Here is a 26,959-nt window from a genome sequence, read left to right as displayed (position 1 = left end):
AAAATAAATATTCTTTCATTCCAAATTTATTTTAGAACTTGAGAACAATAGGCTAAAAAACAATTGTACAATGATATCAATATCAATTGTGTTTTTTGAATTGCATGAACAAATGGTATACTCATCGCTTATTGTAAAACAATTGTTCCTTGTGGGTTTTAAAATGTCACAGCTGGAAAGCCATATAAAATTCAGCTTATTCAGAAAAATACAACATAAATTAACATTAGTGAACAAGGCATGTCAATCATGTTGCATGAATAAGACTTTTAAAAAACACACGTATTATGCTAGCCAATGTCAAAGTAAATACTTAGCAAAATCATTACAAATTTGGTTTGACATATTTTGAATAAAAAATACTTCTCCAATTCCTGTCTATACAAAAGATTTCACTGTGCTTCTTAATGAGGCTTTGCTGAATTAAGTTGAATGCTAGCAACTTAAGAAAATATGGTTTCTTATACAAACAACAATTACATTAGTGTAATAAAATTTTAGTGTCATTTGGATATTTTGTCTGAAAATTAGAATACAGCACTTACCTCTAAAAATTAAGTTGTGTATTTTCTAAATAATATAAAGTCACTTTTTCACTTAAAAATCACAATGCCAAATATTTATAAGCACAAAATTTATTTACATGGTTCAATTAATTCTTCCTTCTATTATTTATTTCCTAAATTTTATTTTATTATATATGTTGCTGTATGTAATTTTTAAGGTGTATAAAAGAGATACTGAAAGAAAGAAAAAATGAATGGACATGAGACTCTTATGAGAACAATGTTTTCTCAAATCTGGCTCTTCTCTATATTCCTCCTCCCAGACTCTGTATTATTTTTTGAGAGACTATGGGAAGAACCATCTCTCTAGTCTCCCTACACTCTCTATTATCTGTGCCTTTGCACAACTACTTCATACCTAAAATTCCCCAAGTTTCCCAAATAAAGTCTTAACTCTTATATGATGTAAGTCTTTACTTAACTCTAATATTATTTTTCTAAGAAATATTTTCTAATTCAGTTAGAATTAAAATTATTACAATTCTCCTACAGCACTTGTTTTTATATCTACTTCTTTATAGAGCAGAATCTGTCTTATTTTGAGAATTTACATATAACAAATACTTTCCATCCACTAAGAGTTAGGAGGCAAGAAACCATGTCCTTCAAAACCCAGCTTTTTGCTAAATGACTTGATACTCAATACATGTCTGTTAAGCTAGATGTCTAAGTAAATACATTAAAATGTGAAATATTAACAAAAATAATAGTAAAAAGAAAAGCAGTAAATAAGTATCATGGCAGCAATATTTAGAACAAAGACTAACTCTTGGTAAATATTTTCTTGTATTCTAGAGACCAAGCTACATGGGATGTCAGAAAGAAAATAATTCTATAAAACTAGACATAGGCCTGACCTGTGGTGGCGCAGTGGATAAAGTGTCGACCTGGAATGCTGAGGTCGCCGGTTCAAAACCCTGGGCTTGCCTGGTCAAGGCACATATGGGAGTTGATGCTTCCTGCTCCTACCCCCTTCTCTCCCCTTTCTCTCTCTCTCTCTCTTTCTCCCCCCTTCTCTAAAAAAAGTTACTAAAACTAGACATAGATTTTACTATTCATTTACATTGATTCTTCTCATTTGCAATGCCCAAAGTCACCATTTGTTTTTATAGATTTGTCTTAATGTTTTCAATATTTTCTAAAACTTTTTTTTTTGACAGAGACAGAGTCAGAGAGAGGGACAGTTCATTGATTGCTTTCTCATATGTGCCTTGATGGGGGACAGGGGGCTCCAGCAGAGCGAGTGACCCCTTGCTCAAACCAGCGACCTTTGGGCTCAAGCTAGTGACCATGGGTTCATGTCTATGAGCCCGCACTCAAGCCAGCGACCTCGAGGTTTCAAACCTGGGTCCTATGCATCACAGTTCGATGCTCTATCCACTGTGCCACAACCTGGTCAGGTTTGCTTTCTTTTCTTTCCCCTCTATCCCTCCCTCCCTTCTTTCCTTTTTCCTTTTTTATTTTTTGACCTAAAACTTTTTCTTAAATAATCCATCCATTGAGCCATTAAATTACTAGCATTAATACTAAAAGGTCCTTTTCATATTTATGTTAAGAGACATGCTTCCAAAATTCAGATAGCCATTTGCAGATACCTTGCTGACTTTATAGGAGAAGACAGGCACTTTTGTGTAATCTTCATGCTACCAGAGATAATCTGTTTTACAAATTATGAAGAACTGATTTTATAGTAATAGGAAAATGTCTCTGCATATTCATGTTTAAAGAATATTTTTTAACTATTACATGGCATCAACAGAACATTCAGAAAGTATAGTCATCCCAGCAAAATAAAGTATCATTTACAAGCTTAATAACCAAGACAAAGGAAGCTGGAGTCTTGAGGTAATATTTCTCAATCTTCTACCAATAGCCAACAAAAAGTAAGAAACTGCTATCCTTTGAGTTGCTAAGAAAGAAAATTTTTACAATAAGTTACCTTTTAAAAAGTATAAAGAAATCAATCTAGCAAATGTACAACAAGAGAATCAAGACACCTCTGCTCCTGAATGTCTGAACACACAGCAGCACAGTTCACTGGGTGTAAAATAGAATGCAGAAAAATCCCCTACTGAACATAATTTAAAATAACTATACATTGAACAAAAAAGTTATAGCTAAAAATGTCAGAAAGACATTAAAGAAAATCCAGAAATAAGATAAAAAGTCCTAAAAAAAAGATAAAATATTTTTCCTGGAAAAAGAAAAGGCCAGCCAAACACAATAATACTTTTCAAATATAAGAAAGGTTTATATAAAGTACATGTGGTCGGTTGATTTTCAACTCCACTGAGCAGTAAACAGCAACCACGTGAAAAAAAAAAAAAACGACTAAAACAGAGACCCAAAAGAAAGTACTCCTTAACCATGAAAGAAAGACTTACTATTTGGTGTTAGCCATCAATGGAACATGTAGATTGTCCTTCAAAAGGTAGTTTCAATAAATATATATTTTCTTTTCATATTAAGGATTAAAGTATTAATCCTCCAGAAAGTAGAATATTCTCTAGTTAGACCTATCATAATCAAACAGCTGTGTATAGATCCATGATGGCGAACCTTTTCATAAAACGGCCCACTTTTGCAGTGCTGGTCAGCCTGGTCCCTCCTGCCCACTAGTGGGCGTTCCAGCTTTCATGGTGGGCCAATCGTGGTGCCATTTGGTTGCTCCGCTACCGCCCACTATAAAAGTTGGAACACCCACTAGTGGGCAGGAGGGACAAGGCTGACCAGCACTGCAAAAGTGGGCCGTTTTATGAAAAGGTTCGCCATCACAGGTATAGACTCTTATTTAGCCTGTCTCTAAATTGGCACTTTCCTTGATTTATTCATTTATTCATTGATCTAACCCAGCCTACTAATAATAATACTTGCTGCTCCAAAATCCTTCTCTACCATGGTTCACTCTTACTCCTTTTGGGAAAAAGACAGTGACCTAATAATTTACACACACACACACACACACACACACACACACTAGAAGCCTTAAGGTTCTAAATGATTATATACAGCAAAGGCAAACAAATCCAAGCCTAAATTCCAATAATCCCAAATTATACTAAATGGAATTTTTTAATTTTAAAATTCATCAGGCTCATTAATGTTTAAATATTTCATTACACTGTACCATTATTTAGATTTGAAACAGTTGATATTTAAGAAAGTAGTAACTTTAGGAAATAATAAAAATAACTGGGTTCTCACATAAAGGATACATACAGTATTTTTCAATTTAATATAATATACATGTTTCATGAACAGTTATGTTATTTTAAAAATGGATTTCAGATTTTCAAAACTTTTCTAAAACTTGTATCTAGTCAAGTGACTTTTTTCTAAATGACATTAAAATAAAGTAAATTTAGGGCACAACTTTATTCACAGAGTATTTTATCTAGACATCCACAGCTTATTAGTCTAATTCATAAACTCCACATTCAAATATGTCTTAGTGCAAGTTTTATTGTCGATGATTTAAATCCATTTTTAAGGACAGGTATTAAAAGATGTCTCCATAAAAAATAAAGGAAATTTATGTCAAGAAGACTTGAAACTTGGAGGACAGTTCTCTGGACTTTTGGGCATACTTTCCATATGAACATAATCACTAGACATGACCATAAATAATCATGTCCTTGATGTGAGCTCAGGATTCTCTGTTTCCTGTGAAACCCTGTATGTACTAGCTGCTTACTCATCCAGACAGAATGTCGCTGGGCCTTCTCTTACAGCAGAAGCTTTATTTACCAGATGTACTGAATATCTCATATGTTCTGACACCACTGACAAGGACAGAAGCATAGTACATTTTTTTCATCAACCATTCATATGAGAAACTCTTCAAGGATGGACTCACACAAGAGGTTGATGAGCTTATTTACACAGATAGGTCATCACAAAATTCAAGAACAATATTGAATAAAGCCACACTTCCAAACTCCACTGGGCTATGAAACTGAATTTGCCATCTCACTAGATCTGTGATAAATAAAATATGTATTATTAGTAAAAACCAGTATAACTAATCTTTCAATCATTACAATTAATCCACCACAAAAAAATAGATCAATTGAAATCTTTACATCAGTTTTTCACTTAAGTATATATAGAAAAGCAAAGAAGAAAAACATCTTGTCAAGGTCATGGGCTTGATAACTGAATGACACTTTTTAATCTTCATGGTCAGATTCATTCATACATAATGTGAATGATTTTCTGGAAGCTAAGAAAATTATTTTACTGTCCCAATATTTGAAGGATAAGAGAAATAATTGCTTGAGTAAAGTTTTCTCTGTTTCCTTTTCTATCATTCTGACTTCAGGGCGAGTTTACAGAGAGAATGAAATGCCCAGATTAAAGTTTCATCAAGTCTTCAGATGTTCTCAAGAAAATAAATTATCCTCTTCATGCATTTTATTGAGAAATTGATTACTTATTTCCTTGCTTCTCCTTTAGAAAGGCAGAAGTTATAACTTCAGTTTGGATGCTTGTGGGTAGCAGAGTACAATGGAGAGCAGGTTACTACTGAGGACTTGATGACACCAAGTCACCAGGCAACAAGGTAAGCGTTCATCACCATCCCCTTTCGTAAAACAAGGACAACTTTCATCTCCAGCTTTTGATTTTTTGTTTGTTTGTTTTCAGTGTGGCAAAGCACAGATGTATTCTGTGCCTAGAGAATTTCAAAATTCAAAAATACACCAACCAGGCAATGAAAGAAGCAAGCTATTTATCATGAAGCAAACTCTTCTGATGTTGTGGATCATAAGCACAAAGAATCAGCCTGTTTTTATAGGTAGACAAGCAAATATATAGAATCTTGCCAGAGTTTATTTAGTAAACCCACAGAAGAAATTTGTTGTTTATACTTTTCATTTAAGGTATAGTTTTGTATAATGCCATCAAGCCAAATCAATAAAATCTGAAGTTTCAATATCGGAGAGAGGAAGAGGAAAATAATTTTAAGGAAACATATAGTGATATTCGACAAATCATACTTTGGAAAACACTACTTTTGTAAGATAAATCCTTCCCAAGACACACACATGAAAATGTACAATGTCCTTTTGCATAGGAACCTAAAAAGAAGCATTTAACACTCTCTAAGCAAATATCTACATCACATGTTCTGTCAATACCTTTTAAAACCTTAGCTCCTTGTACATGGTAGCAAATTTCTACCTCTAGCTTTCTTCCATTTTTTAAATAATCAATCAAAACAAACAGCATTAGTTGTTGCTACTACTTTCATTTTAGAAGCAATTAAAGGTCAATTTGAGTTTCTTATGTTTTAACATAGAGAAAATGCATAAGTGAAAAGCAAATGACTCTTATTTCTTTATGTCTGGGAGAAAATAAAAAGGGTTCTACTTTACTCAAAGCAAATCTTTCCCAAATTCTACCAGCAACATCATGGCATCAGCTGGCAACAAGGTCACTGAAATGAGACATTAAATTGAGCTAATGAAAAACACTTGGTCCCAAACTATAAAAAATGTTTTCCCAAGCATAAGTGGAAAAAGGTAAAAGATTTATTTCTTAAAGTATACAAGGGTAATTAGGAACAAAAATGCCATAAAGGGGCAGATCAAAGGTCTGTCCAACTATGAGCTACCTTTGACACAGGCAGCAAGGCATGCTGAAGGCAGGTGTTCTCCTTGTTTTTCTGGCCCTCATCTCACAGGTGAGGGGTGTGCTCTGAACAGTCCAAACTTCTCCCCAGGTGCATCGAAGAAATCACAGATTGCAGACTAAGGAAATACCAGATAATGCTTAAGGAAAATAATTCAAGACAAGCAAAAGAAGTTTGACCCTGTATTATTTTTCAGGAAAAGTGCAGATATATAATTCAAACTAAAGAACTTTTAAAAAGGAAAATATCATGCAATAAAGCATGAGTTTACTTAATAGTACAAAGTCACAGTTATTTCTTTTTTTCATGCTAAATGTTTAAAATAAAAAACAGCCTGACTTGTGGTGGCACATTGGATAGTGTCAACTTGGAATGCTGAGGTTACCAGTTCAAAACCCTGGGCTTGCCTGGTCAAGGCACATATGGGAGTTGATGCTTCCTGCTAACCTTCCCCCCCACCCCGGTCTCTTTCTCTGTCTCTCTTCTCTAAAAATATGAATAAATAAAAAATAATAATTTAAAATAAAAAAACAGTATCCCAAAGGTCATAGCTGTCAGGAATCTGAAACAGCTAGAAATTAGATTTATATAACTACATTAAAGGGTTATATAACTACATTAAAGGGTTTAGAGGGTTATATTAATCACTTAAAATTCATTCAAACTACAAGTGTTTATTGTGTGCTCATTATAAGACTCTGAAGTAGGTAATAACTAAAATATTACTAAAGCTTTGATTTAGGAAAACAGAGGAGGGCTAATTACACAGATATATACAAATAATTACAAAATATAATATAACAGCTCTACTAGAAAAATATGAGTGTCTGCATGTTTTATGAACAATGTGCTATGTATATATAAAAAGAAAGCAAAGGATTACCAGTCTATTTGTAATGTAGTGTATTTGACTAAAAGCACATATAGAATTATTAGTGTATGAATCCTGACTCTGATATTTACTAACCTTATAATATATAAATAATTTATATAAAAGTAATTGTTATAGAGTTTTATAGGATAAGACTTAACTGAGATTTTTTTCAGATATGAATACCTTTAAATATGCTAACTTTCCCCCAACATTGTTATCACCTTTATTTCAAATGAAATAATTCTTAGAAATCAGATAACACTTAAAACTTTCATTTATACTCTTAACAAATATGATTACTGAAATAGTTTAAACTGTTTCAATTTATTCACAAAGTTTTTTCTGGGAGTGATGCCCTTTCAAAAGGAAAATGATGTGGCAATGAATGTTTGCATATTTCATCTTAAAATTATGGGCCTAGAACAGTTCTGTGAATATGTCAGCAAAACATGGACATTCAATTGCTTGATCATTGCTTTGCTTTGGTTTATCTTTATAGTATTAACCAGAAGGCTACATGCCCAAAATTCTTCACTTTAGGCCATATATTCTTTCTTTTTTTTCACCTCAGTCTTAGAATTATTTCTTCAAAGAAACCATATATTCTTATGGCACTGAAATAACTGCATCCTATTGAAATTTACAGCTGTGAGGCAGTGTACAACTGAGTTGCACAAGCTGTCTGCTTCTTGATGTGCTCTACTCTACAGAAGCCTACTCATGCTTCCCAGAATTATATAGATCCTCGAAGCTCCACACCAGCCCATACATATCTCTACTTATGGCCTTTGAGCATCAAGAGAGTCTTGGTTTAAAATTTTTCTGAGGATCTGTAGGTTGTTGGCTGAAATGTAGAAGAAGGTAAGCCATAAAGGGCTAAGATGGTTACATGAGGATTGATGAGAAGTAAGGACAAAGAAAATAAAAATATTCAGTCAAGGTAGACCCCTCAGGAACCATGAAATAATGACACTGGTTTCCTTGGACAGGTAATGAATTGTATCTAAAGATCACTTCAACAGAGTAAGCCATCTCTTTGCTTCTTTATGCTTCATTGTGGATAGTCTTCAGTTCTATCTTCCTGTTTATAATTCTCTCTTCAGCTCTTTCTAATTGTGATAAACCATCTACCGTCTATACTATATTTTTTAAATATTTTATTCATTTTAGAGAGAAGAGAGAGAGAGAAAAAGAAAGAGAAAGGGGGAGGAACTGGAAGCATCAACTCCCATATGTACCTTGACCAGGCAAGCCCAGGGTTTCAAACCGGCAACTTCATCATTCCAGGTCAATGTTTTATCCACTGTGTCCCACAGTTCAGGCCTGTATTATATTTTTTAATGCAGTTATTGCATTTGTATTTCTAGGAATCCTCATTAGTTATTTTTAAAATCTGCTTGCATTTTGCTTATGTTTTCAAGCTTCTTTCAATTTTCTCAAATTTATTAATATACTATTGTACACTCTATGTCTAACATATCCAATATTTTAATCACATAGATGAATAATTCTGTTCTCAATTATTTCAACTATCTCATGATCATAGAGTCTTATTTCCTTGTGTGCTTCATTATATTTGACTATGAGATGCTCTTTTTCCTTGGGATTCATCTGTGAAAACATTTTGAGATGTGATATGAAGGCATGTGTTTCTAGAAAGGATTTGTTTTAGTTTCTGTCTGGCATCTGGGGGCATCTTTAGTCTAGGATTTTAATTTAAAACTAAGCTTATATTAAATCCCTGGCTGTTTAGCACTGTTGGTTAGAGCATCATCATACCCCAAGGTTAAGTTCAATCCATGGTCAGGGGACATATAAGAATCAACCAATGAATGCATAAATAAGGGAACAACAAATCAATGTTTCTCTCTCTTTTCCTCTCTCTAAAAAAATCAATAATATTTAAAAATAATAAAATAATTAACTTAATTAATTTAAATTATATTCCTGTATTAATGTCTATAATATACCAAGAGTGTTTTTGTTTAAGTTATAATGCCATGCAAGAGTTACTTGTGGCTACAAATTTTCAGGGCAAATTTTCGTTCCTTCTCTACTTGCTGTGCAAGTTTGAAACAATTTCTTTGTCATTTTCTGTGAGAAGAGATAGGTTTATTTCTAGTTTATCTGTATGCTGAAGGTATAGTTTTTTAAGGTCCTGGCTTTATGGGAGGGCTCCCATTAAACTTCTCACCTTCGACTTTGTCTTCTTTTTGTATTTCTGTGAAGCCTTGAAAATTGTCCTCAAATTCTCCTGGTTGGAAAATGCTCTCTAGATAAAAGCAAGCTTCAGTATATTTTAAAATCTCTGTTCTTTAAAGGTAAGGATAGGTTGTATGAAATCACAGTCAAGCCTTCTAAAGCTGACATAAAGACGACTCAAAAAATTTGAAAAACATTCTATTTTTAAAAAGAAAAAAAGAGCAAAAATTTGATTAAATGTTACCAGGAATTATGTAATAGAATAAATTATAATAAGTGTAAAAAACATAAAAGCTCTAATTTTTTCAATATTTTATCAAATGACCCTTAGCCTTCTCTGAAAGAATCTATGAAAACATCTGTGAAAGTGTCTCCAAAGATATATTTTCATTATTTAAAGGGAAATAGCACATTTACTTTCAAAAAAGCTGTATGAAACAAACAGGTTTTATCTTGTTTAACTAGAATTGTATCAACCCTCATAAAAACACAATTTAGCCTGTTTGAAATAAAAACTCTGATTGAGACTTCTATGTGTCATTAAATAATATAGAGGTAAATTTTTTAATACTTGGTAGGTACAATTTTTTTAGTAATAAAAAATAGACAATCTTTGAGTTCACATGAAAGGGTAATTAGAAGGGTTTGTAACGTTAAAACAGTTGGGGGATATCTCTTTTGAACTTAAGTGTTACATTAGTAACCATAAAGGGCTTCTGAAGATTTTTATATTACATCAATATGCCATGTGTAGTTGATTAAAAGCTGGTGGTGGTCATGCCGGGTAAAAGGATGAATTCATCAGATGCTAAACACAACCTATTCATCATTATTCCTCAGGAAAATTTAATTCAGTTCAACCTCTTCTAATCTATTCCATTGTAATAAGTATATACATTGTTTATATTATAAATATTTTTATTCTTTATTTTCTCCAAAGATTCTTTTTGTGAAAAGATAGTTCTTTTTCTGCTCTCTTTTTCCTTCTATACTTCTCATTTGTCAAAATGTCAACGCTTAATTTCAGTTGCCCTGATTATTTATCCTTTTAACCTTAATTTATTCCTAACTTTACTTGTCCTTTTTCTAACCACCGTCGAATCCCATTATTCTAGAAAATCTATTCAAAACAATGCAATTCCCTTATGTGAAAGGGAGAAATATACATTGGCTGATTGCCAATTGTTTTTAGTTTTTATCTTCAATTGCTTTTTACTCTGACTATCCCCTATAAGTCAATTTCGGATTCAGAAGTCTCCTAACTGAATTGACCTTGTTCTGTTAACAGAAGCCCATTTGTTTCTGAGATACATTATAGCTGCCTTCCATCCTAGTAGAATTAAAGGTGCATTTAGTTGCAGGATGAGCAAGTTGCAGCAATAAAATACTCTTTGTATTTTATTGTGAAATAAAATACACAATATTTTATACTAATTTATACTAATTGAAATGGTACTTTTTATTTTTAATTATGACTATGAATGAAGTCTATCATGAATGAACCATTGCAAAAGTCATTAGAATTAGGCTTTATTTCTCCCCCACCCCCGAAGGCAAAAGACTAAAAATAACTGCAGCTAAGAAAGTATTACAGCAATAAATTACATAGACAAAAACATAGGTGCTAAACTCATGGACCTTGGCCGTGGAGAACATTTTATGAATTTTACTCCAAAGGCAAGGGAAGTAAAGGCAAAAATAAATGAATGGAACTACATCAAACTAAGAAGCTTCTGCATAGCAAAAGACACTGACAACAAAACAAACAGACATCCTACTAAATGGGAGATGATATTTTCAAAAAACAGCTCAGATAAGGGCCTAATATCAAAAATATACAAAGAACTTACAAACTCAACAACAAACAAGCAAACAATCCAATAAAAAAATGGGAAGAGAATGTGAACAGACACTTCTCCCAAGAAGAAATACAAATGGCCAATAGATATGTGAGAGATGCTCATCTTCACTAGCTATTAGAGAAATGCAAATCAAAACTACAATGAGATACCACCTCACACCTGTTAGATTAGCTGTTATCAACAAGACAGGTAAAATAACAAGTGTTGGAGAGGCTGTGGAGAAAAAGGAACCCTCATTCACTGTTGGTGGGAATGTAAAGTAGTACAACTATTATGGAAGAAAGTATGGTGGCTCCTCAAAAAATTAAAAATAGAACTACCATATGACCCAGCAATTCCTCTACTGGGTATATACCCCCAAAACTCAAAAACATTGGTACATAAAGACACATGCAGCCCCATGTCCATCATAGCATTGTTCACAGTGGCCAAGACATGGAACCAACCAAAAAGCCCTTCAATAGAAGATTGGATAAAGGGATGTGGTACAGGCCCTGGCCGGGTGGCTCAGCAGTAGAGCATCGGCCTGGCATGCGGGGGACCCGGGTTCGATTCCCGGCCAGGGCACATAGGAGAAGCGCCCATTTGCTTCTCCACACCCCCTCCTACCTCTCTGTCTCTCTCTTCCCCTCCCGCAGCCAAGGCTCCATTGGAGCAAAGATGGCCCGGGCGCTGGGGATGGCTCCTTGGCCTCTGCCCCAGGTGCTAGAGTGGCTCTGGTCGCGGCTGAGTGATGCCCTGGAGGGGCAGAGCATCGCCCCCTGGTGGGCAGAGCATCGCCCCTGGTGGGCGTGCTGGGTGGATCCTGGCCGGGCGCATGCAGGAGTCTGACTGTCTCTCCCCATTTCCAGCTTCAGAAAAATAAAAAATAAAAAAAATAAAAAAAAAGGATGTGATACATATACGCTATGGAATACTACTCAGCCATAAGAAATGATGACATAGGATCATTTACGACAACATGGATGGACCTTGATAACATTATACTGAGTGAAATAGGTAAATCAGAAAAAACTAAGAACTGTATGATTCCATACATAGATGGGACACAGAATTGAGACTCATGGATGTAGATAAGAGTGAAGTGGTTACCAGGGGAAGGGAGGAGAGGAGGGAGGGTGGGGAGAGAGGAGGGGCATAAAGAAAACCAAATAAAAGGTGACGGAGGACAATTTGACTTTGGGTGATGGGTATGTAACATAATCAGCTGTCAAAATAATCTGGAGATGTTTTCTCTAAATCTATGTACTCTGGTTGACCAATGTCACCCTGTTAAATTAATTGACTAAATAAAATTAAAAGAAAAAGAAAGTGTTTCAAAAAGCCACAGAAGCAGAATCTCAATACAAGCAACTTCTGCAAGCTAAGACTTAAAGCTCCGGCTCTTAAGCTCCTTATATTGTGTGATCACTACTCTGGCTTTCACAAAAAGAGCAGAAGATTAAGTCAAAACCAACACTGTACCTCTTAAGCCTTCCAGAAAAATAAAAAGTACAAACAGAAACTGTGTGTAGCAGAAGTATTCAAAACCAGCAAACTAAACTATTACTAACAAAACAAGACACAGTGGGGCCAGATAAAATAATAATCCATTGCTTACACTGTTGAGTAACCTGTTTATTTTTATCAAGCCCATACCTTTTTCTTTCAATCTCATCAAGTAAATCTAAATCAGAGAAGACCAACTAGTGACGAGAAGTACAAGTGACTAGAAAGGACAAAGCAAGCCCCCTGTGAACTCCTGACCCTTATGCTATCCTGACCCTTCTGACTCATTCTTTCTTACTTTCCGTCCACTCATGGTACTCCTGCTTTACCAGCTCTCTCACTTTCTCTGAAATCCAATTAACTCTCTACCACACAAGGGCCTTCCAACTGGCTGTTCCCTCTGTAGGAAATAATGCTACTTCACATAGGATCATGGTTCTCACTTGTTATCCTTGAATTTATTTAATTTTTCTCAAAGAGGTCACCCATTTTAATGTCAACTGACACCCTCCTTTTTGTGTGTGTGACAGAGAGAGAGAGAGAGAGAGAGAGAGAGAGACAGAGAGAGGGACACATAGGGACAGACAGGAAGGGAGAGAGATGAGAAGCATCAGTTCTTTGTTGTGGCACCTTTGTTGTTCATTGATTGCTTTCTCATATGTGTCTTGATTGGGGGCGCTACAGCAGACCAAGTGATCCCTTGCTCAAGCCAGCAACCTCAGGGTTTCCAACCTGGGTCCTCTGTATCCCAGTCTGATGCTCTATCCACTGCACCACCACCTGATCAGATGATACTGTCTTTATTTTGTCATCTAATTTCCTTAGTCTGATCCACTTATTGTTTTGTCTTTTATGTTAAGTTCTTTCTCGGATAAACTGAAATTTCTACCTGTAAATTAAGACCATTTATCTTACTTTGACCTTGATGTTGACAAAGAACTGGTGAGTAGATTTCCTATAATGAGCAGTTACCTATTAGAGCCAATCACTATGTTGTCCCTAAATCCTTTGTCCTTCAGGATGGGCATATGTAAGTTCTGCAGCTTTTTTGCTAGGATTTATCCCCAATTGTTTCTAAATCAATCCTTTTCTTTCCTTCCATCCCTCTTTCTGTTCTTTGCTTAATTTTTCTCAGTCTCTTTAAACTGCTTCACATTCTCTTTATAAGGAGTAATCATAAGTGATTATTACTTCCTGGATTTCATAACTCTTAGTTTTGGTTTGCATGCCAGTATATTATTTATTTTAAAATATTATACTTTTTATTCAGGGAAAATTCCTTCCTTTATCAAAAGACTATAACCCAGATTGTATTTCCTACTGAAACAGTGGCATAATAGGCAATTAGTTAAAGAAAGTATCCTGGCAGAGTGAAAAAAGCATGAATTAAAAACAGTGATATGTGAATTCCAGCTCTGACCTGGGAACCTGAGAACATCCTTAAACTCCCTGGGCCTCTGTTTACTCTTATGTAAATTAGATATGATAATATCTATTTTACAGGAGTGGAAGACTCAATGGCATTATTAAGTGGCTTCCAGTGGAAAATATTCTCAGAAAACAATAGATACTATTATTCCTCCTACTTGCCGCAATATTGTTGTTCTATACCTGACCAAAATACCTACTGTAAATCTGTTTTACAGAAATGATCATGTGCTCTAGTTAACCTGGATAGCTATACATATATAATGCATCAGGCACGTGCAAATGTGTTAAAGAGGACAAAATAGTAATCAATTACATTCATTTTATAATATGTATGTAGACTGTAAATAGAGAAAGCACATGCTAAAAAGAAGGATCTGGCCTGACCAGCGATGGCGCAGTGGATATAGTGTTGGACTGAGATGAGGAGGACCCAGGTTCGAGACCCCGAGGTCACCAGCTTGAGCGCAGGCTCATCTGGTTTGAGCAAGGTTCACCAGCTTAAGCCCAAGGATGCTGACTTGAAGCAAGGGGTTACTCGGTCTGCTCTAGTCCCACGGTCAAGGCACATATTAGAAAGCAATCAATGAACAACTAAGGTGTAGCAACAAAAAACTAATGATTGATGCTTCTCATCTCTCTCCGTTCCTGTCTGTCTGTCCCTATCTATCCCTCTCTCTGACTCTCTGTCTCTGTTAAAAAAAAATTAAAAAAATGTTAGTATCAAAAAAAAAAAAAGATCTGTTTAGAATAATAAAAGCTGGAAACATTTGCAGAATAGGGAATTGATTGTGCCCAAGGCAGGAGAATGCCAAACAGCAGGAGAAGAGTTGAGCTGACAAAATAGGGAGTTGTGAGGTCCAGTGGGGAGGGATCTGGCCACATGTGACAGAACCCATTAGAAAACAGAATGACTGGACAACACAATTTTCTTTTCCCCTCTAGAATTCATATGGAATTACATCTAAAACTCTTTAATCCTATTTCAAGTGCCAACTCTTCTTAGTTCTTATAAACAGATGGGATTTTCCCCCTAAAACACCATAATGTTTTGCTTCTATTGCTTCTCTGACATTTACTTTAATTCAGCTCAACAAATACTCATTGAATACCTACTACATGCAGGCAGTAGAATAAGTATTGGAAAACAGTAAAAAACAAACACAGATCTTTCTTTTTATGAAACTCATATTTAATGGGGAAAGAAGGAAGCTAGATAATATAGTAAACATAATATTGAATAAATTTGTATTATATGTTAGAAGGTGATCAGTACAATGGAACAAAACAGTAAGTGGATCAGACTCAGGGAAATAGGTGACAAAAAAATTTAAAAAGCCCCCATTTTGGCCCTGGCCGGTTGGCTCAGTGGTAGAGCATCGACCTGGCTTGCAGGAGTCCCAGGTTCAATTCCCAGCGAGGGCACACAGGAGAAGCACCCATCTGCTTCTCCACCCCTCCCCCTCTCCTTCCTCTCTGTCTCTCTCTTCCCCTCCCGCAGCCAAGGCTCCACTGGAGCAAAGTTGGCCCGGGTGCTCTATGGCCTTTGCCTGAGGCCTAGAATGGCTCTGGTTGCAACAGAGCAACGACCCAGATGGGCAGAGCATTGCCCCTGGTGGGCATGCCGGGTGGATCCCGGTTGGGCGCATGCGGGAGTCTGACTGCCTCCCTGTTTCCAACTTCAGAAAAAATACAAAAAAAAAAAAAAATTAAAAAGAGAGTATCAGCTGACATTTAACATGGGTGACCTCTTTGAGAACAATTAAATAAAGGCTTCAAGAACAAGTGAGAACCACGATTCTATGTGTTATTCTATTATTCTCTACAGAGGGAACAGCCAGTTTGAAGGCCCTCCTGTGGTAGGGAGTTTGTTAGATTTCAGAGAAAGTGAGAGAGGTGGTAAAGCTGGAGTACCGTGAGTGAAAGGACAGTAAGAACTGATGAAGTCAAAAGGGTAAGAGATAGAAAAAGGGTCAGGAGTTCATTCAGTGTGGGCTTGGGGAAAATGGAATGAGTGGAGATCAGATAGTGCCTTGTGAATCATTGTTAAGACTTTGCCTCTTTTTCTCACTTTGACAGCGAGTCATTGCAGAATCCTAAACAAAGAAATGGCATTATGTGACTTAAGTGTTTTAAAAGATCACTCTGAGTATTTGGTTAAAAATAGAATTTGCAAGGAGCAGGATTGGAATAAGAGAAAGCTTTTAGGAAACTATATGGTGATTCAGATCACATAGAAACAGTAATGGTGAAAGAAGTTAGATTCTAGAAATACTTTGACATCAGAGACTAGATTCTCTGACAAGTAGAATGAAAGAAAGAGAGGATCGAAGGTGGCTTGAGAACTTGGAGTTGCCATCCACTGAGACAGTTAGTTCATATCATAATTTCTCTTAAGACATATTTATTTACTGGTGAAAAGTTTTATAGATAAGAGTCCAGAATTTGGAGTTAGGGAGATCTGACTTCAAATCTTGGCTTGCTCACTTTCAGGATGTCTGACCTTATGTAAATAACCTCTTCAGTCTCAGTTTTCTCACCAGTAAAATGTGTGAAAATGCCCACATTTCACGTTTTCTGTTAGGAGTAAATGGGATGATGCATAATATATGCAAAGTATTTCACAAAATGCCTTGTATGTAATGAGTACTCATTAAATAATAGATACGCTTTACTGTTACTCTTAGCATAATTGTTGTTTTTATATCACATATTTTATGTCTACTGTGTTATATTCTTTACAGAAGGTACCATATTACTTTTTTTCCCTAGAGAAACAATGTGTCCTGTATAAAGAGTTAGTACTTGCTCTCTCCATGAACTAATCGTGACCTGGCTGACATGATGCTGTGGATGAGGAACTTGATATCAGAACGACAACAGTGTGAACAACTGGTTGGCCTTTTCATATTCACTTCTAAAGATGATAGAAATTGTATATATTGTACTTTTTAGTCATACAAATGTTTTTAAATGTTCGGTCTGGAATATGTTGGTAGAGTATTGCAAGGTGAATTGCCACACATTCTTTTTTTTTTTTTTTTTTTTTTTTAATTTTTTTTAAATTTTTTTTCCATTTTTCTGAAGCTGGAAACAGGGAGTCAGACAGACTCCCGCATGCGCCCGACCGGGATCCACCCGGCACGCCCACCAGGGGCGACGCTCTGCCCACCAGGGGGCGATGCTCTGCCCATCCTGGGCGTCGCCATATTGCGACCAGAGCCACTCTAGCGCCTGAGGCAGAGGCCACAGAGCCATCCCCAGCGCCCGGGCCATCTTTGCTCCAATGGAGCCTTGGCTGCGGGAGGGGAAGAGAGAGACAGAGAGGAAAGCGCGGCGGAGGGGTGGAGAAGCAAATGGGCGCTTCTCCTGTGTGCCCTGGCCGGGAATCGAACCCGGGTCCTCCGCACGCTAGGCCGACGCTCTACCGCTGAGCCAACCGGCCAGGGCCACACATTCTTTTTTATTTGTTTTCGCCATGAACCCTTGTGGGTATTTCTTCGCTTGGCAATTCTTTCCCTTTGCTCTGTGTAATTTCATTATGTGTCTAAAATATATCAACCTTACTATAAGACTTGCTAAAAAGTGTTAGTGTTTTTAAAGTATCCTCTTCAAATTTGCTTAAGTCATTTTGAAATCTGTTCCTGTCTCCTAAGGTTGATTTGCTTAAGTCATTTTGAAATTTGTTCCTATCTCCTAAGCTTGTAGCAATCCTCTCCAGCTTGGCATCATATGTAAATTTAATAAGCATTCACTTACTTTCACCAGCCAGGTCATTGGGTCATTGATGCGTATTTCCCTTGGTGCTTTTAGGAAAAAGAAAGTATCTCAATCTATCTTTTATAGTCCTCCTAGCTATGCACAATATTTTCCTATTTCCATTGCACTTTTAGGATAAAAGCATCCTCATTGTCAATCTACTATTAAAAATGAAAATTTGTTATTATAAAACAACTTTACTGGATGTAACTCTTTTAACTTTTCTTTTTAAAGACTAATTCCCACTTTTTCTCTTCCCATACTGAAACTGTGTATGTGATTTTAGAATTTTTTTAATTCACTTAACACTGGCTTTGATACTATCCATCCATATTGAACATTACTTAGTATTTCTTTAAAAATACTCAGGTCATAAATTTAAATCCACATAAACTAGTATCTGGCCAGCTGGTTCTTAACTTTTATTTTTCTATTATCTTCTCTATCCTTAATATATATTTTTATATAAAAAGTTATTTGAGCCTTATCAGTGTAGTGCAATGAATAGAGCATCAATCTGGGATGCTGAGGACACAGGTTCAAAACTTCAAGGTTGCCAGCTTGAGTGAGAGCTAATCCGGCTTGAGTGTGGGGTCACCAGTTTGAGCATGAGATCATAGACATAATCCCATGGTTGCTGACTTGAGCCTGAAGGTCGCTGGCTTGAATCCAAGGTCACGAGCTTAAGCAAGGGGTCACTGGCTTGACTGGAGCACCCTGGTCAAGACACATATGAAAAGTAATCAATGAACAACTAAAGTGATGCAACTATGAGTCGATGCTCTTCATCTCTCTCTCTCCCTCTCTCTCTCTAAAATAAATAAATAAATAAACAAGTTATTTAAAGTATAATAAAATTATTATGAGGAAGAATAACAAAAAACATAAGTGAAAATAATTAAAATAACTAAGTGAATAATTAGAAGACATAATAAGCCAGCAAAGCACTAATGCAATGGGAGGTTGACTTGCAGCAGAGATTAATGTTACCCAGTAACATGAATTTTCAGGGAGAAGAGCAAAGAAGGGCAATGGCAAGAAGTTTTTATTAAGTGCTACTTACTGCAATACAAAAAAATAACAAGTTCTACATGCTATTACTCTAGAAACAACAATCTCCTCTAAAATATCCAGACTTATCATATTATTTCTGTTCCTATTACACCTATAGAACTACTCTTTTTAGAATGAAATTTTTATTATACTCCTCTATTTGAAACTCTTTTGACCTGCTGGATTAAGTTCAAACATCTTAGTATTACATAAAAAAGTCTTCTAAGTAAGGTAAGACCTTCTTATTTCATAAGTCTGTCTACTACTCCAAACCCTCACTGTTCTATGACCATACTGAAATTCTTGATTTCATCCAATCACTATGCTGTTACTTTTATGAATTTTCCCTACAATAGAGTTCTTTTTCTGCCTCTTTGTTACTCTCTTTCGCCTTACCTCCGTAACTATATCTTATTCTTAATTTTTATCAAAAGTCCTAAGATTTCAAGGTTGGCAGCCATTACTTTTTTCTAGTCATCATTTTCTTTTGAAACCCTACTGCAAGTGACTATAATAGGCATTCCAATTATGTGGCCTATTCCTTCAGAGGATGAGCTCATGAGCCATGTTAGCCAGTCAGAATGTCCCTAGGGAATCTCTGGCCCATGACATAGGGATTGGCCAGTAGTGATCTATTACCTAATTAGAACCAATCATAGCCCTTTTGAAGACCAATAGATTCTGTTGTGATGGAGGAAGTTTATTGTTTCTCTGGGTTGATTAGGATCATAAGATTGAGTGCCTTATTAGTCTAAACTTGTAGGGGGCCACCTCCCTAAGAATTTTCTGGAAATTATGTCACATAGAGGCAAAGAGCCAGCCATGAAGCTGATGAAAGATAGATTTCTGATGACATGAATGAAATATCTGGATTCAACCATTCCTAAAACTAATACTAAATCTCAGGCTTATCAGTTATTCAGTCAAAAAATTTCTTTTTATTGCTTAAGACACTTTGAGTTAGGTTTCCACATTTGGCTCTGGCTGTTTGGCTCAGCAATAGAGCATTGGCCTGGCATGTGGAAGTCCTGGGTTCGATTTCCAGTAAGTGCACACAGGAGAAGCGACTATCTGCTTCTGCCACCCCTCATTCTTCCTCTTCCACAGCAATGGCTTGAATGGGTCAAGCAAGTTGGCCCCAGGAGCTGAAGAGGGCTCCATGGCTTCATCTCAGGCTCTAAAAAGCTCTGTTGCCAAGCAATGGAGCAGCAGCCTCAGATGGGCAGAGCATTGTCTTGTAGGGGGCTTGCCAGGTGGATCCTGGTCAGGGCACATGCAGAAATCTGTCTCTCTGCCTCCCTGCCTCCCCACCTCTCACTTAATTAAAAAAAATATATATATATGTATATATATTTGAGGCAAAATCATACTTAATATTGTAACATGAAAGTATTCTTCCTAAAATCAGGAGCATTACAATATAAATATACAAAAATTAATTGCATTTGTACATAGAACAAAAAAATAATCATAAATGGAAATTAAAACCAATAGCATTTATAGTAGCTTAAAAATATGAACTATATAGGGAAAAATATGAAGCTATATTAACTGAAAATGATATTACTGAGAGAAAACAGACTCACATATACATAGTTCACTGATTTTCAGCAAATGTGTGAAAGCAAATCAGTGGGAGAAAATAGACTGTCCAGGAAATGGTTCTTGAATAATTGGATATCCATATGCAAAAATAAATAAATAAAAAAAAATTATTTGATTTAAACTTCACATCGCATGTAAAAATTAGGTCAAAAGAAATCAGAGATTTAAATATAAACCTAAAACTATAAAACTTCTAGAAGAAAAAACAAAAGAAAAATCTTCATAGCCTTGAGTTAATCTAAGATTTCCTAATATGACACCAATAGCATTGTCACTTAAAAAAGATAATAAAAAGAACACAAATAGCCTCAGTAATCTTGAAAATGAAGAATAAAGTGGGAGGTATCACACTTCCTGATATCAAGTTATACTACAAGGCCATTGTACTCAAAACAGCCTGGTACTGGCATAAGAACAGGCATATAGATCAATGGAATGGAAAAGAGAACCCAGAAATAAACCTACACCTTTATGGACAACTGATATTTGACAAAGGAGGTAAGAGCATACAATGGAGTAAAGACAACCTCTTTAACATGTGGTGTTGGAAAAATTGGACATCTACCTGCACAAAAATGAAACTAGACCACCAACTTACACCATTCACAAAAATAAACTCAAAATGGATAAAAGACTTAAAACTAAGCCCTGAATCCACAAGCATCTTAGAAGAAAACATAGGCAGGAAGCTCTCCGACATCTTGTGCAGCAATATATTTGCTGATTTATCTCCAAGGGCAAGTGAAATAAAAGACAGGATAAACAAATGGGACTATATCAAACTAAAAAGTTTTTGCACAGCTAAAGACAATAAGAACAGAATAAAAAGACAAACTACACAATGGAAAAATATATTCAACAATACGTCTGATAAGGGGTTAATAACCAAAATTTATAAAGAACTTGTAAAACTCAACACCAGGATGACAAACAATCCAATCCAAAAATGGGCAAAAGAAATAAATAGACACTTCTCCAAAGACATACAGATGACCAATAGGCATATGAAAAAATGCTCAACATCACTAATCATTAGAGAAATGCAAATTAAAACTACAATGAGATATCACCTCACACGAGTCAGAATGGCTTTCATCAACAAAACAACACAGAATAAGTACTGGCGAAGATGTGGAGATAAGGGAACCCTCCTGCACTGCTGGTAGGAATGCAGACTGGTACAGCCACTGTGGAAAACAGTATGGAGATTCCTTAAAAAATTAAAAATCAAACTGCCTTTTGACCCAGCTATCCCACTTTTAGGAACATATCCCAAGAACATCATAACACTGTTTTAAAAGGAGAAATGCACCTCCATGTTTATGGCAGCATTGTTCACAATATTTTCCTGATATTATTCATCTTGAAGTAATTGTTATTTACAAATAGTTTTAGAATTTGTGGTAGGTGGGAAATAACTTTAGAGATGTCTCTAAACTCATCTCATGTTATCTTAATAAATTATATATAAATATAATTAAAATATTAAATAATTTTAAATATATATTAATTTTTAGATGAGAGTTTTGGCTAGACTTTGTTGGATGTATATTCAGTTCTTTAACTGTACTGAATCTTGAAATATAATGCGGAAAATCATTTATTAGTTATATATATAATTATAATATATATAATTAAATATATTAATATATTTATTTTAAATATGTTCTACACTTCCATATATTTTATAAAACATCAAAATGTTCCTTTTGAGCCAATGTGATGATCAGTTACTTGAAAAAATATATATATATATATCTTTTTCCTTTTTGTATTTTTCTGAAGCTGGAAACAGGGAGGCAGTCAGACAGACTCCCACATGCGCCCGACCGGGATCCACCCAGCATGCCCACCAGGGGGCGATGCTCTGCCCACCAGGGGGCGATGCTCTGCCCCTCCAGGGCGTCGCTCTGTCTCGACCAGAGCCACTCTAGCGCCTGGGGCAGAGGCCAAGGAGCCATCCCCAGTGCCCAGGCCATCTTTTGCTCCAATGGAGCCTCGGCTGCTGGAGGGGAAGAGAGAGAGAGGAAAGAGAGGGGGAGGGATGGAGAAGCAGATGGGTGCCTCTCCTGTGTGCCCTGGCTGGGAATCGAACCCGGGACTCCCACATGCCAGGCCAATGCTCTACCACTGAGCCAACCGGCCAGGGCCTGAAAATATATTTACAAACACAATTGGTATCTTTACATATTATAGCATACAATATTAACTAGTAATCACTGAGATAGTGATTTTTCTGAATGCAAAACCATATCTAAATTATCGTACCAGCCTGACCAAGTGGTGGTGCAGTGGATAGAGCATTGGACTGGGACACGGAGGACCCAGGTTCAAAACCTCAAGGTCGCCAACTTGAACTCGGGCTCATCTGGTTTGAGCAAGGTTCACCAGCTTGAGCCCAAGGTTGCCAGCTAGAGCAAAGGGTCACTCAGTCTTCTGTAGCCCCACAGTCAAGGCACATATGAGAAACCAATCAATGAACAACTAAGGTGCCGCAACAAAGAATTGATGCTTCTCATCTCTCTCCCTTCCTGTCTGTTCCTATCTGTCCTTCTCTCTCTCTCTCTCTCTCTCTCTCTCTCTCTCTCTCACATAAATAAATAAATAAATAAATAAATAAATAAATAAATAAAATTATCAGACCAAAGAATTCTGATGACTTATTATTTGATATCTAGTCATAATTTTAAATATCTTGTTTTTAAGAAAAAATATTAGCAACATTTTTTAAAAACTTAAAACATGATTAAATCAATAAAGTATATAGAAATCCTATAAATGCAATTCAATCTATACTACACCAATGATGAAGTAGACTTTAACACTACTTTAGTAATTATTAAGTGGCTACTAAGTGTTAAACACGAGATGTACATGTTCATACTGTTGTTCTGAAATGGAGTCATGGGTTCCAGCCTCTTACCTATACCTGTAGTGCTATGTTTTTTAGGCTGTAACACTGAAACCAAGAAATGTATGTAATTATAGTCCTAAATGCCCGGTTTTTGCAGGGAGAAGGGTAGCGTGGATATGCAGTTGGATGCAATTTTTGTCCGATTCTCTCTACACAACTCCTCCACCCTTGCCCTCAACCACCACGCACACATTTTTTTTTATAGTAGAGGTATAAGGGAATTCCTAATCCAAATAACAATGAAAAAAAGCTCATAGTATATCCTATTTTATGTCTGGTCACTGGACTAAAATCTCTGCCATTTGAAGTTTAGTTCTTTAAATTTTCATTTATTATGCTTATAATTCAGGAAACATGCTTAATCTCCAAAACCTCTCTTATACAATGTTTATAAAATACCGGTCATGTCACTGCTTATACCCATTTGCATCAGCCAATCAAAATAAGTAAGTATTTAAAGGGCATTCAGGAAAAACAACTTGTTACTACATAGGTCAGTTCTCTCATTAATAATATTAAAACTGGCCCTGACCAGTTGGCTCAGTGGTAGAGTGTTGGCCTGGCATGCAGGAGTCCGGGGTTCGATTCCTGGCCAGGGCACAGAGGAGAAGCACCCATCTGCTTCTCCACCCCTCCCCCTCTCCTTCCTCTCTGTCTCTCTCTTCCCCTCTCACAGCCGAGGCTCCATTGGAGCAGATGGTCCGGGTGCTGGGGATGGCTCCTTGGTGTCTGCCCCAGGCGCTAGAGTGGCTCTGGTCGCAACAGAGCGATGCCCTGGAGGGGCAGAGCATCGCCCCCTGGTGGGCAGAGCTTCGCCCCTGGTGGGCGTGCAGGGTGGATCCCGGTTGGGCATATGCGGGAGTCTGTCTGACTGTCTCTCCCCGTTTCCAGCTTCAGGAAAAAAAAAAAAAAAGAAAAAAAAAAAATATATATATATATATAAACTGACATTTACATAACTTCGTTGATATAGCAATTTTAAATAGGGTCTCCAAACATTTATTCATTAATACTTCTAATATTTCTATGCATTATTTAGCAAACACTCATCCCCATTTTACTGATTTATGAAGCAAAGACCTAATTCATAACACAACATGAACCTAGTAACTCCATGTTTTCTAACTCACAGTCCATTCCTATCAGCCAGGCAGAAGAGAAGAACATAACACATTTTATGTTCTTTTGGCTACCCCAGGTTAGTGAAATATTCAATTGGCACCTAGGTCTTATCTAGTCCCACCTTTTTATATGCGATCCAGTCAAACACCCTGTCAATATCAGTTGCCTGTAGAACTTCCTGTGACACTGGATGGGAAGTGGCCAAGCCATCAAGCAGCATCACTTCATGCAGAACATCTGTCAGAAACCTCTGTTTTTCCTGCAATAGACAGGGCAATATCATAGGTGATTCATGGTTGTGACAGAATGTGTATGGTAACATGAACAGAATCTGTGTTACTTAATTGGTGATGTTCATCAGCCTACATTGTGAGACTTAGCTTTAAAGAGAACCCAGTAAATAAAATACCACTTAAGTTACTCTAAAATTAAAGTGCTTGATTTGAGCACATGAAACAAAATCAATGAGCTATAAATAGATAAAAACAGTGGACTCTGTGCTTTAACAGTGGTTAAAGCAAATTTGGACAGTGGGCACATAATGAAACTGACTAAGCTTATCCGTGCATTCTGCAGGGTCAAGACTACAATTTCAGTCCCAAATAACCTCTTTGCTGAGTTCAATATAAAAATAATAACTAAATTTCAGAGTTCCAGTGCTATTTTGCTATTTACACCATCCATTTCTAGTATCATTTAAACCATTTGAACAGCTCAGTCATCTCCCTGTGACTCTGGCTCTCTCTCTTTCTCCCTCTCTTTTTCTCTCTCTCATACACAAACTTACACACATATATTTATTTTCTGGAAGAATTTCAGGATACCACAACAAATAATAAAAGGCATATTGACATTAAACTATAATATCTGTGGATGTATAATATAAATTTGAATTCAGAATAACAGACATAAGGTAGAGATCAGTAGGTATTAATATTCCATTACCTTAAGTTGTGAAAACAGACAAAATCAATGAGACTTTTATTCTGTGCATTCTTGAGACATTAGTATTTGCTCTAATAAAAGCTTATATGTTATCTTAGAGATGAACTGTAAAGAAAAAGCATCTCTCTGTTGTTTTTGTTTTAGGAAGTCTGCTTTAAAAAAACAGCTTGTGTTTTGTTAACAAAACTACTGGCAACTATTCCTGCTGGCCTCCTGTTTTTACTAAGGGAGGAAGGAAAAAAAATGTTGTAAGAGTTATCAAGGGCTAAAAGTCCCTAGATAATTGGGACCTGAGTATCATTACAGAGATTAAAGACTGCAACACTTGCTAATTCTGAGTTCATTCCTGGAACCACCCTGTATGAGCTAGCAGATACACAGTGTGTTATTTCTGAGTGAGTTGTACTTTCAAATTGAAAGTAAACTAATCCTGAATTTTAAAAAATAGAAATGGAGGATAAACATGATAAGAAAACAATAGCTAATTGGGCATACATGTGCATATTAGTTTAAATCTGACTGTAAGAGAACATTTTTGTTCATCAAAAATTGGCTCAGTGATTTAATATATTTAATCTATAATTTAATTAATTAGCCAACCAGCTATATACAGTAAGACTTATTTTCTAAGAGCTTATTTTTATAGTTTATGGATTATATTTCAAATTTCTCCAGTCCTTTCTTGGCCTATGAGTTTCACATCAATAGTCTCTGCTCTATCAAAGAGGACAATGTAGCAATGACTGAACCAAAAGTCATTTGAGTTCCAAAACTGCTCCAGACCATAAAAGGCCACAATGAGAAGCTGATACTTATAATGAATTAATTCACAAATATGACATAAACTAATACTGTAGTTTTTTTCAAGTTAAATTTCTAATTTAAGAGAAATTAAAGAGAGTGAAGTTGGACCTGTGATTTAAAATTTAAGAACAAAAAGACTGGTATTTACATTGGTCATTTTAAGTCTACTAAAAAGCAAAATTGAGAAAATCATGTATTCCTAAAATAAAAATGTTAATGGTACTTTTAGGAAGGTATCCAAAGTTGTTCCTCAAATTTAAAATGCACATTAAATTATTTGATATTAGAATTCAACACAGGAATCAAGAAATGCATAAATATATATACTTGACCAATGAATACTTTTATTTTTAAGAGGTAGCAATTGAAGAGGTGATTTTCATTCAGAAGATAAAATATTCCACTCTTCAATAGTGATTGCTCATACCATTATGTCTCTCAAAAATCTGATTAAAAAAAAGTGTAAAATGAACTTATTGTGATATGCTATTTGAATTTTAGCAACAATCAATATATCCTAAATAATATTAAAATTTAGTAAACATATATGGTTTTCTAGATATGATCTGTAGAGAATATAAAGTAATTGGCTGTATAATTATAAAAATAAGAGCTAAGGTAAATTTCAAAAATTAAACATTCTTGTTTAAGCAAATAGAAATTATATATAATATATTGTTTTATGATGCTCTGGAGAAAAACAAA

The 26,959-nt window shown here is 35.8% G+C and overlaps 1 protein-coding gene across 1 annotated transcript in view; it reads right to left on the bottom strand.

Annotated features, from left to right (window-relative positions):
* TRHDE (thyrotropin releasing hormone degrading enzyme) overlaps positions 1-26,959 on the bottom strand; it is a 442,374-nt gene that overhangs the window by 170,502 nt on the left and 244,913 nt on the right. The window contains exon 6 of the mRNA XM_066254840.1: positions 24,627-24,764. Within this exon, the coding sequence (XP_066110937.1) occupies positions 24,627-24,764 (138 nt within the window). The remainder of the gene's footprint in view (positions 1-24,626; positions 24,765-26,959) is intronic.

This window comes from Saccopteryx bilineata, chromosome 2, assembly GCF_036850765.1.
Source record: "Saccopteryx bilineata isolate mSacBil1 chromosome 2, mSacBil1_pri_phased_curated, whole genome shotgun sequence".
NCBI lineage: Eukaryota > Metazoa > Chordata > Mammalia > Chiroptera > Emballonuridae > Saccopteryx > Saccopteryx bilineata.
This window is presented reverse-complemented; position numbering and strand designations above follow the sequence as displayed.